This window comes from Ictidomys tridecemlineatus, chromosome 1 (genome assembly GCF_052094955.1).
Source record: "Ictidomys tridecemlineatus isolate mIctTri1 chromosome 1, mIctTri1.hap1, whole genome shotgun sequence".
Lineage (NCBI taxonomy): Eukaryota > Metazoa > Chordata > Mammalia > Rodentia > Sciuridae > Ictidomys > Ictidomys tridecemlineatus.
This window is the reverse complement of record NC_135477.1, coordinates 73,365,508-73,377,554: the sequence shown is the minus strand read 5'-3', so window position 1 is coordinate 73,377,554 and position 12,047 is coordinate 73,365,508. Positions and strand designations below refer to the sequence as shown.

Sequence of the window (12,047 nt, the reverse complement as noted above, 5' to 3'; positions counted from 1 at the left end):
ATGCACAAATGAGAAGGATATGAAGAAAGGTTCATACAACAGAAAAGTATAAGAGGCTGGGGTAAGTATTCCCTAACCCTTGCCTCAGCCCCTGCCTGAGGACATTAACAAAACAACAAGAACAGGCCTTCTCACAGATTTCAGAGTGTGACTCAAATAAAATTCATTAGTATGAGAGCTCAAGTAGAAAAAGAGATATCAGCTGGGTGTGGTGGCACATACCTGTAATCCCAGCAGTGTGGGAAACTGAGATAGTATGATTACAAACTCAAGGCCAGCCTCAGCAACTTTGCAAGGCCCTACACAACTTAGGGAGACCCTACCTCAAGATAAAAAATAAAAAGAGCTGGGAATTGGCTTAGTGGTTAAGAACTCCTGGGTTTAATCCCCAGTACCAAAAAGAAAAAAAGAGCTAATAAATTAAGTGAATAATCAAAGGGATGACAGTTTAAACCCCCAAACAGTTACACAAGCAAATAATAAAAGATCTGAACAAATCAGAAATACTGTGAAAACTCCCAAAGAGCCATCTCTAACTCATTTTTCTTCCTCTTGACCTGCACTGTCTGACAGAGTAGCCACTAGCCACATGAGGCTATGAAGCATATTAAGTGTGGCTAGTCTGAATTGAGATATGCTGCAAATGCAAAATATATGCCCAATTTCAGAAACTTAATACAAAAAAAAGAAGAGTAACATATCTCATTAATCATTCTGAAACTTTGATTATACATTAAAATGATATTTTAGATATATTAGGTTAAATAAAATACACAATCAACATTAATTTTCTATTTATCTATTTACCTTTGTAATGTAATTGAAACTTACAGGTGTGGCTTGCATTCTCTATCTATCATTTTGATCTTGGAGGCACATGAAGAAGTGAAGGGGAGATTTAAGAGCTGAAGAAATGTGAATGATTTAGAAGCCTTTATACATACCAGTGACTGATGAAGTAAGAAACAGATGTAGTTAAAAGAATGAAAGAAACTACTGAATCTGGAAGCACAAGCACTCAGATACTATGAACACAGGCAGCCACACTGCCTGCATTCATCTCGATCCACACACATCACTAGTCCAATGGGACAGGACAAGGACCATGACTTCAAAGCTCAGCATGGATTAAAGGATACAGAAAAGTCTGTATTCCTAAACCTGGATTCCTAAGGCTTGTTTTGAAAGCACCTCGAAGAAATGGCTCTTGCTCAGGATGACAGCAAGCAGAGTGAGCATCCTCAGCCTTAGGAATCTTATATATCAAATCAATAAGACAAAATTCACAGGGTATACACAAAGAAGGGGTACAGTTTAGTCTAAAGCCCTACAGCTTTAGACTAAATGAAGATTATATTTTGTACCTACTTATTTAACATACATATAACACTATGAGCACTTAGTGCTATCTATAGTTACAATGTTATTGTAGAAAAAAATGTGTAAAAATGATTTTTCCTCAATGTGTCCACTCACACTAGCACTCTGGGGCTGTTTCCCTATATTCTGCATGGGAGCCTCAGTCCCTGAAAACCTCATCATTGCAGATGCCAATACTTAGCTATTCTTCCATTAGACCACAGGGTTGGATTCAAATACAACAGTACTGCAGTAGAGATGAAATGGAACATACACAAATTTAATGTGTTCTTTCACTTCTTCAAGGCTTGAAATTTAGTCAAAATGTTTTCAAAGGGTCACAGAAAATTCCTAACCAAGCAGAAGCACATGCCATCTAAATAGCATTTAGATACTAGCTTCCAGCATACAATCTCAGCAGCACATTCTTATTTTAAAAGTTCCCAGGGACAGTCCACCATGGGAACATGTTCCAGAGAGCTAAATTCTAGCACATTCATTTATTTATATAATGTTTTTCCATTGTTGTTATTTTGATTTTTTTCTAAGAAGACATTATCTACTTCTGAATTCTGGACAACCACAGAAGGAGTTTTTGGAGTTTTGGAAGGAATAGAGTGACATAAATTATTTTTTTTTAAGAGAGAGAGAAAGAGAGAGAGAAAAATTTTTTAATGTTTATTTTTTAGTTTTCGGTGGACACAACATCTTTATTTTTTTATTATTATGTGGTGCTGAGGATCGAACCCAGGGCCCCATGCATGCTAGGCGAGCGCTCTACCGCTGAGCCACAATCCCAGCCCATAAATTCTTTTCACACACTGGGGATGATGAGAATTAGAACCAGAGACATTTAAACCAGAATTATATTTTTTTCTAACCTGGTAGTGATTCATGTTTATTAGGGTTCAGGGCTCCCTTAAGAAACTGATGAAAATTACGAATCCTCATAATCCTCTCATTATATATAATTTCTGCCATCATTCCCAGGACAACCCAGCAATGTACCTGACACTCATCCACCTGCTAGGTGAGACCCTTGAGAGCCACAGGAACTATCGGCCTCGTGGTCACACCCACAGTTGCATTCCAGCTCCATAGCTCATGGCTACCAATCTCCCACTATTGACCTTCCTCCTTTGCACTTTACTATCTTCATGCTAGAGCTCTGACTTCATACTTCCCCACAGCTCACCAACAAATCAACTGAGATGACATGATATAGAAATCCTGGCACATTCTAGACACCAGTTTCCTTTCCTCCCCCACCTCTTCTCATACACAAGTTATACAGCTTCTGTTCTAAGGCTGACCTGCATCTCTCCATTTAGAATCCTGTAAACTTCTTTGGAATCAATGAAATTCTGGTAGACTTTCTGCTGCTCATCTGTAAGACGGCAAAATAAGACCTACAGGGGGAAAAAATAAAGAAAGTATAATTTAAAAAAATTATTAGAATAAAGTAATTAAAATATTACAACATAAGCATTTGGTTCTCTAATCAAAAGAATACAACATGTGCAATTTTAACAATGCTACTTACTAAAACAACAAAAAATGATGATACCTCTCATTGTTGAACAAAGACCATTTCTCCACTTTTGTATCTACCTATCTCCTGGTCCCTGCCCTATTACCCCAACAGTAAAGACTAGCTTCCTGTTCACAGGCCAAGTTCAGGATCCAATTATAGACCATTCCTGGCCTCAACGTGCCCAGACTACTCCATCTTCAATGCCCTTTATGCGCACTCTGCTCAGCAGACCTGACAGGGACCTTCACCTCACCTAGAATTCCTCTTTTCCTGAAGTTCATAAGTTAATTAGACTCATCTCTGAGGTCAATTACTCCATGCCATTGGGTTCATGGACTTCCTATCTCTCAACCTTTCTCTTTCTCTAAGTTTACCACCATCACCTCACGGCTTGACTTTCTTCTGTGGCCAGTCATATACCCTTGTGTGGCCAGACAGCTACCCTGTGTCACCAGTACAGGCCCTTTTCAACCTACTGCAATTGCCATATGAATTTCCCAGAAGCAGATCCACTCTCCCACCTGCCTTCTCGACTTTTTATGGTCAATATCTAGCACCGTCTCCCATCCTGTGGTGGCTTGCCACTTCTTGTTTCAGAGAACGCCTCCACACACACCCTGCCCAGTACCTTCCTAAAGCCCAGTGCAGCATGAGAACTGTTGTGCCAACACTCATTTCCCCAAGCTACTCCATTTCAGCCACCATTGTCTCAACTTTTATTTAAAAGCAATCATATAAAAACAAAATGATAAAAATCAAACCTGAAGCCACCAGAATCAGGCAGAATTCCCTAGTTTCCACTCCCTAAAATGTTTCTACTTCTGCATCTACCTCACCTTAGTTTCCCTTATTCCAGAGGAACAGAATCCAATACAGGATCGATGTTAACTCCTCAACCTTTGCACCATATCTGAAAACCATGACCATTTGACACTCTAAAAAAGGGAGGAAACTTCCTGAAATAATAGGGGAAAATCCTTACTTCCATTCCACTGTTTCACCTAGGTGTTTCTGCAGATAGCAAGTCTGATGGGCACCCTGACTGATGCCACTGATTTTGTTCCTATGTGTCTGTCACTAATGACTTCAGAGTTGCCAAAATCATCAGGTTCTTTCCAGTTCAGTCCATTCACCCTGTTGCTCTGCAACACTGGCCTCCAGTCCTCCTAACCCACCTCTTACCTGTCTGCTTGGGCTTCCCTATCTTCCTAGCCAGCTTCTTTTCTTTTACCCTTTTCTTAGGTGTTAGTGCTCCTCTGGGCTGCTTGTCTTTTCTCATTCTCCACCTACTCCACGGGCAAACCAATCCCTGTTTAACACCCCTGTTTAACACGTGTTAGTTACATCCTAAGATCCTCCTCAAACCTCTAGACTAATTTGCAACAGCCTTGGGCAAGGGAGTGTTTGCATAGGCACTTCACAGGCATCATAAATTAAACCTCTCAGTCACATCCTTCTGAAGCCTCTATAACAATAGATATATCCCAGCATCCTAAGAGGGAAATCTGGACATCACTGGGCCCTTCAAGTACCTTCTGTCAACCCCAACTTTCTACCGGTCCAAGCCACATTTTCTCTCCAAAGATTTTGGAAGATCTCATTAACTTATCCTTCTGCTTCTACTTTCTTTCCCTCAAAAAACTTTCATTTGTGGCATGAGTAGTCTTTCTAAAATATTAACCTCAGAGTTTACAATTCTCAATTTCTTACATTTGTATTTCAGTCTTAATTTCAAGGACAACAGAAAAAAAAGCCCTTCCTCTAAAACACAAAGAAAACTAAACCAATAGTTTGCCAGGTGCTTAGCACCTAGGAATCACTGTAATATTTTTTACAAGGGATTTTTAGATGGTTACACAGAGTCAGATTTCCAGGAGTTTCCAGTCTAGTAGAGAGACTAAGAGGATCTTTTTTGTTGTTGTTGTTTCATTAATTATTTTTTATACAAATGGAGCACTACTTTTCATTTCTTGGTTGTACCTGATGTGGAGTCACACCATTCGTGCAATCATACACTTTTTTTTTTTTTTAATACTTTTAGTTGTAGATGGACACAATACCTTTATTTTATTTATTTATTTTTATGTAGTGCTGAGGATCAAACTCAGTGCCTCACACATGCTAGGCAAGTGCTCTACCACTGAGCCACAACTCCAGCCCCTTCGGAGGATCTTAATAAAGAAACTTCTCTGCGTGTGTTTTCTGGAGGGTGGAGTGGGTGTGTCAGAATCTTCAGGTGGAGGGGACTTAAAAGCAAAGAAGAGAGACACATGTTGAAAAAGCAGAAAGTGATTCGTTTGGCTATAGCATAGTAAACACAGTTGAGATTCCATAGTGAAAATAAATGGTGTGAATAAATCAATTTGGTGATCTTAAACAGGTGATGGGGAAGGAACAGTGAAGGTATGCTGATAGGAATAACCTTAGGCAAAATTAATCCAGCAACAATGGGAAATACTGCATGGAGCAGGAAGTCTTGTTGGGTGGGAAGCTTGTCAGACATCAACTGCACCAGTTTATGACCAAAGTCATGAGTGTGAAACATAAGAAAGTAAGAATGAAAAAGGACAAATAAATGTTACAGCAGTGGCTGACTTGGAATTAACCAGTTCAGACAACTGTGGTTTGGGGACTTGGTTACAAGGGGAGAATGTTTAGAGAATGTGAAGATAAAAGGCTCAAAGTAGAGATAAGTGTGGTGGGAAGAGAAGAGGCAAGGATGAAAGGAAAAGTAGCCTTGATGACAGAAGTCAAAAGTCCTATTCAGTTTAAACATCCAACATCTATAATGCATTTACAGGTGCCAAGCAGAGGTACAATCATCTTTTAAGATTACAGAATACCAGGATGGAATTTAGAAGAACAATTCTTTTGACACCAAATCAAATGACATCAATCCTTAGCTCAGTATAATCCTATGACTTTCCGCCTTGCAAAAAGTAAAATCTACAGTCTTCCCCATGATCAGCAGGCCCTTGACATCTGGCCTCTAGCCAGTAGTTTGGCTTCCTCCCTGTGGTTCTTATCCTTGCTCCTTTGGTCACACTGGCTTCCCTACTGGTCCTCAAGACTACCAATGCACTGCTCCAGTCTACCCCTAGGAATAGTCTTTCTGCAACTCCCATACAACTCACTCGAATACCTTCTGTAGGTCTCTGTTCAAATGCCACTGCATCAGAGATCTTCTCAGACTATCTCATAAAAAGCCTAAACCCTTGCCCCTAGCACTCCCCATCTCCTCGCCCAGATTCAATTTTCTCCATACTCAACCACCTGCCATCTTCTATACTTATTTGTGAGTCTCTCTCTACATTAAGAATAAATGTGAGAATCATGATAACTTGCCCTGCTACCTAATGTGTCCAGAGACTTGAATCATGCTGAAAACATGGTTGGCATCTAATACAATGTATAGTATGAATGAACTGGGGGCCTAAGGAAAATGAAGCTTTTAAGAAAAGTAGTTAAAAGAAATCCATGTGTTAGGAGAGAGAAAACAAAGTCCATGGGTCAGAGGAAGAGTCTAACTGAGGGCAGATGCCACAGAGGTACACCTGTCACATGCAAATGAGGACCAGCCTGCCTTACAGCACCAGGACCCACCTGTTGGCCTAATCTGTTTTTTTTTTTTTTTAAGGAAATGTCAGGCCTATACAGCAATCCCTCTTTACCCACACATCCACATGTACCAATCTCCTGAGGAAATCTTTGTTTCATTCTGAACCTTATTTATTTATTTATTTATTTATTATTATTTTTGAGAGAGAGAGAGAATTTTAATATTTATTTTTTTCGTTATCAGCGGACACAACATCTTTGTTTGTATGTGGTGCTGAGGATTGAACCCGGGCCGCACGCATGCTAGGCAAGTGAGCCACATCCCCAGCCCCCCTAATCTGTTATACACAGGAAAATTAGAGTGAAGGGACAGGCACACCTGTGCTTGAGGACTATTTGGTTAAATTCTATATTTACAGACCTGTTCATTTTTATCTGGCAAAGAAAGGCTCATCTTGACATCTGACTTCATTCTCCGCAGAAGGTATGGGTTTATGGTGTCTCGTAAGACACATGCACACTTATAAGCAGTTTTAACCTGTAATAAAAGAAAAAGGAGAAATTACTACATCTAAGGAATGCATTTGTTCTTACCTCTCAACAGATTCCACTGCTGAAAAACAAAAAGAATGACTATGGTTGTACAAAAGTGGTTGGAAATGGTCAGAAAATGGCTTGAAAAAATTTGTAAAAGTTCTGAATACTTTAGGTGATGGTGGCTTTCATAATATCACCAGGTGCAAAACTGATCTCATTAACTAAAATGTACAACAAAAGAAAACTCAATAATTTTGTGTCTTATTCCTCTTCAATACTTGCTTTAGTTATTATTATATAGTTAGACCTTAAAGTAGAGATTTGTGTGATTCTTAACCACTCTCCAGGGAAAAACCGCTTTCAAACAAGACTGTTTATAATCTTGTATTCTCCAAAAGCTACAAAGGAAATGCTACTCTGCAAGACTGAAGATCAAAAGCTAAGTGTGGGGGAAGCTGCAGCAATGGAAGCCACCAGCTAATAAGCAGAGATTACTGCCCACTGGAGACTTAGGAGACTAAGTTCAAGAGGAGCCCTATGATCCCAGAAATGAAAGGTCACTCTAGCCTAAAATGGAACATATGGCTCCGTAATGGACACAGTCACACGAGAGGGGTATTAACTGTACATAGAAAAACAAAGACCCATAGCCCAGGAAACCCCTCCCTCTGCAATTTACTTAAAAGCAAACAAAGACTTCAATAGATTATTAATAATTAAAAAAACAGGCTTAAGAACTAAGTAAATTACTATTTCACAGAACAAGAAAAAAGTCCAAAGTTTTAATGCAAAAAAAATTAGCTATAAAATCAATGATAGTGAGGAGCTTGACCATAATACACAAAGAAAAGTTCAAGTTAAAAATATTAACATGTAAAAAAAGAAAACATTTTTAAAAAGCATAAGAACATCTCACTCAAGCCCATGTCCATACATGTACAGTGTGTAAGCATGTGAATGGGTGTGCACCCCCACCCCCCAAAAAAGGTGTTACCTGGGATAACAGAAACTAACAAAGAATTCAACTAATCAACAACTTTTAGTTTTATATATCTCCAGCACCTCAAGTGTATCATTGGATGCTGATCAAAATTATGTTTAAGATAATCATGAAGTACATGATTTGTGATGCAGAGATGATTAAATTTCAGAATTTAACAATACATTATGGTCTCACGGAGGAAACAAGTGTTTCAATACGCTGAGGAGATTTCCCTCATCCTCCTTTTGCCCACATCTCTCTCCTGCTGGTTGTAGATACTAGTAAACTAAAACAGAGCTGGCTGGGAGGGGCCAGTCCCTCAGCTTCGCTCTTTCCTGCAGGCCAACTCCGAGGCAGTGATATTATATTTAATTCCCACCTGGTTCCCATGCTGCCTGTTATTAAAAAAATAATAATAATAAGGGGGTGATCTAACTGTATTTCTCTAACTTTCCCAGGCCCCCAGTACTATGGAAAATGGATACCTCACTGCACATACCAATCTTCTTCCTGACAAGATGGAGAGGTGATTATAATCCCCCAGCTCTGCCTCTTAGACAAGTCACCAAAACAAGGAGTCTCAGTTACCTGGACTATAAAATGAGACATCTCCTGAGGTTCTTTGCAGTTCTGAAGTTCCATACCAAAGCTGAGTGCACCTACCAAGAGAGCAGTCCACCCTGTGGGCTACTGGTGTTCTTCCCTTACCTTCCTCAGCCCTATTAGTCCTGGCTTCCTCATTCCTTCTTCAGGAGGACTTTCTTGAGCACTAGTCTCTGATAATGGATATCTCCCCTGGTCACAGTCCTCATTATTCGGTTCTGGGATTTTCATTTACCATTTTCTTTTTGTATGCCTCACACTGGATCAGAAATACTATTCATAGAAGCTTCTGGCTTCCAGAGCCCTCTTGTCACGTTAGCCACAGCCTAACACAATAATTACCAACGAACAATCTTTATTCTTAGGGCTCAATAGCACATGGCAACCCCATTCTAACACAAAAAGAAGCAAATTAAAAACACTAGAAAGGGAAAAGGAGTCCTCTTTTATCTGCACTTTTACTTTGCATGGTTTCAAAACCAGAGGTTAACTGTAGTCCAAAAATATTAAATGGAATATCACAAAAGACAGGACATAGAGTTGGATACTCTTGATTTCAGGTATCCACCAGATGCCTTAGAACACAACCCTTGCAGATGATGAGGGGTGGGGGAGGATAACTACTACACAAACTCCTGAATCAAAGACTTTAAGGAAGAAAGATTGTATTTACATGTTCTCAAAATGCCTCTCCACAAAAGACTAATTCCAAAGCAAAAGCATAACTTCAGAGTTTAGAAATCAAGCCAAAACTTTACCAGGCATTCACCAATGATGGGACAAACGAACAGCTGGTGCTGCCAAGTAGAATGCACTGAGAAAGACAGATCACTCCTGCAATATTTCTGCCAAAAATGTATAATCTGATCCAAATATGAAGGAACATAAAAGAAACCCAAACTTGGGTACAGTCTAGAAAAATAACAGGTCTATAGTTTTAAAAACTGTCCAGGTCATGAAAGGCAAAAGAAAGATTAGAGAAACTTTTCCAGATTAACAGAGAGAGACTAAAGAGACATGGAAGCTTTGAGAACAATTGGCAGAATGTGAATGACAATAGATTAGGTAACAGAATTGTATCAATGCTAAATTGCCTCCTATAATTATGTAAGCAACTGCCCTTGTTTTTAGGAAACACACTGAAGGATTGAAAGAAAGTGGCATTATACTGCAACTTACTCAGAAGTTTCAGAAAAAAAAATAGCATTAATCTGTGGATATTTATTTGAGGGGATGGAAAGATGATAAGAAAATGCAGTAAAATGTTAGAAAAAGCTAATAATCAGTAAATCTGGATGAAAGGAACATGCGAGTTTGTTTTTACAATTCTTGCCACATTTCATTCAATTTGAAATGATTTAAAATGGCAAGTTAAAAGGGAAAAAAATGGTTTAACTGAAGGATAGCAGGGGTTGAGAGGAAGAAGAGAGCCCTTGCAAAAGTTAAGTAAAAAACCATTCGATCTTAAAGTGTAAAGGTATTAAAGATAAAGGTGCTGAGGGCCATTACCAAGTAGGAATGACGCATCGAAATTTCCTTGCCAAGCGTACCCCATGCTGCTTACAGGACATTTGATGGAACATTGCATGCATGCTTTAATAAGGTGACCTTGCTCAAGGACCAAGGCAGATCCGGGTTTAGAGCTGATCAGGTTTGAGGAAGTAACCGGTTCCTTGCGTTTAAGGTGTTGCCAGTTTAAGATAATGGGTTTTAGGGAAGTTGGAGATTGAAGATTATTGCTGGGATTAGGGTGTTCCTGCTGCTTGTTCCTGTTGAGTTCTCGTGAGATTAAAATGGGATTTGGAGATAGCCTCGTGGAGTAGGTGAATTGTGCGGGAGATGGCAGAACGTGATTGCCCCTGGACCTGTGTGGAGGCGGTGTGAGAGCGGGAATAAAGAATTGCTGTTTGAACCTACGAAGCTGTGTGGTGGCTCGTGATTCTGGTGCCAAGCCGAGACCTTGGCATAAAGGTACTGATGTAAAGGTATTAAAATGGTCTAAAATTCTTTTTCTAGTTAAATATTTCAAAACATGTGAGCAACTCTTTTGATGGAAGACTTTATTCCTGGCCCAGGCATGCCCCCACAGTTGCACCCTCCACCTGAGAAGGGCTGTGCAGAAACCCCGCCTCTCTTTAAGGCTGGAGCCTGCCCCCAAAGGACACAAATTTTCGTCAGGTTAGCTTTAGCTCCTAAGGTTCCTGCCTGTGAAAAACCCCCGTCCCTACCACCACCATTTCCTTTATTCTATTAGTCTCTGAAGTACCTAAATGCACCACCTGGGTCTCTCTATTCCTCGTTGTCTTTCTCAGACTACCAGTCAAGTTCATGTCCTCACTGTCCTTACTACCAAAAGTCCCCAAAGTTCCAGCCTCTCTCCTCATGACCTTACTGCAGGCTGAGCAATCCCTGAGAACCACCATCTTCCAGCAGCCTGCTCAGACACCTTCCTGTTGTCCCTGAGCACCACTGCCTCCTTTTCTGGGCCTCAGTTCCAGCATCCACAACTTCCTACTACCTTCCACCAAACAAGCATCTCCAGTCCAACCAAGCAAGTCTCTTCATTGTTCTAGCCATGAAGTGTGGCTATACTCTAGCTGCTGCCTCATCGAGAAGGCACTCATTCTCCATGGCCGATTACCCAGAACTGAGTTAAGGGACACATATCATTTCCCCTAACAATCCAATCCGATCTGTCCTGGTATCCCCTTTCTAAAGCTTTTCACTACTTCATAAGATGTACTACCCAATTTGCACTAAATTATATGTTGAATTGATTTGCTCTCACTTCATGATTTCTCACTGTTCTTGTGATCACACATAGTATCATTTTTTAATTTATCTGACAGAAAAAAAACAGGAACAACCAACCCCAAATTTTCATTTCTGTTCTGCAAAGAAAAGTTTAATTTTAGGTAGTTCCTCTAAGTAAATATTTTACACGATTTTTAAAAGTTTATCTGGAAAAGTATATCAAGCAGAAATAATTATCTGATTTTTATCAGATACCAATTTATAAGCCTGTCCATTTCCCTTACATTCTGAATGACTTGGCTACAAAATACAAAATACAATATTAGTAACAACATTTTAATACTAAAATGTCAAAGTTATCACCTGTCTACTACATTACCTGTACTGGAGAAGCATTGGAATATCCCCCCATGGTGATGGGGACAGAGAACTGCTCCATAAACACAGGCAATGTGCCTAACTTCCCCGGGAAGACAAAGTCAAAGAGGGACCAGAGCTCCCGGAGGTTATTCTGCATCGGTGAGCCAGACAAGATGATCCGATGAGGTGTGCGAAACTAGTTTGGGAAATAAAGCACCTTCTTAATAAATTCGCCTTTTAACAGATGATGGATATTACTGCTTCAAAACACTCCCGTGTAATACCATTATTTAATACATTTTATTCATTTTAATTCTTATATCATTTTCGTCCTCCTCAAAACATTTTATGCAATTATAA

The 12,047-nt window shown here is 39.7% G+C and overlaps 1 protein-coding gene across 5 annotated transcripts in view; it reads right to left on the bottom strand.

The window, feature by feature from the left end:
* Positions 1-12,047, bottom strand: part of Ercc6 (ERCC excision repair 6, chromatin remodeling factor) — an 81,661-nt gene that overhangs the window by 16,061 nt on the left and 53,553 nt on the right. For all 5 annotated transcript variants that reach the window (XM_005339066.5, XM_040271886.2, XM_040271887.2 and 2 more), the window contains 3 exons: positions 11,707-11,883; positions 6,873-6,989; positions 2,673-2,768 (listed from right to left, as the gene is read on the bottom strand). In XM_005339066.5, the coding sequence (XP_005339123.2) occupies positions 2,673-2,768; positions 6,873-6,989; positions 11,707-11,883 (390 nt within the window). The remainder of the gene's footprint in view (positions 1-2,672; positions 2,769-6,872; positions 6,990-11,706; positions 11,884-12,047) is intronic.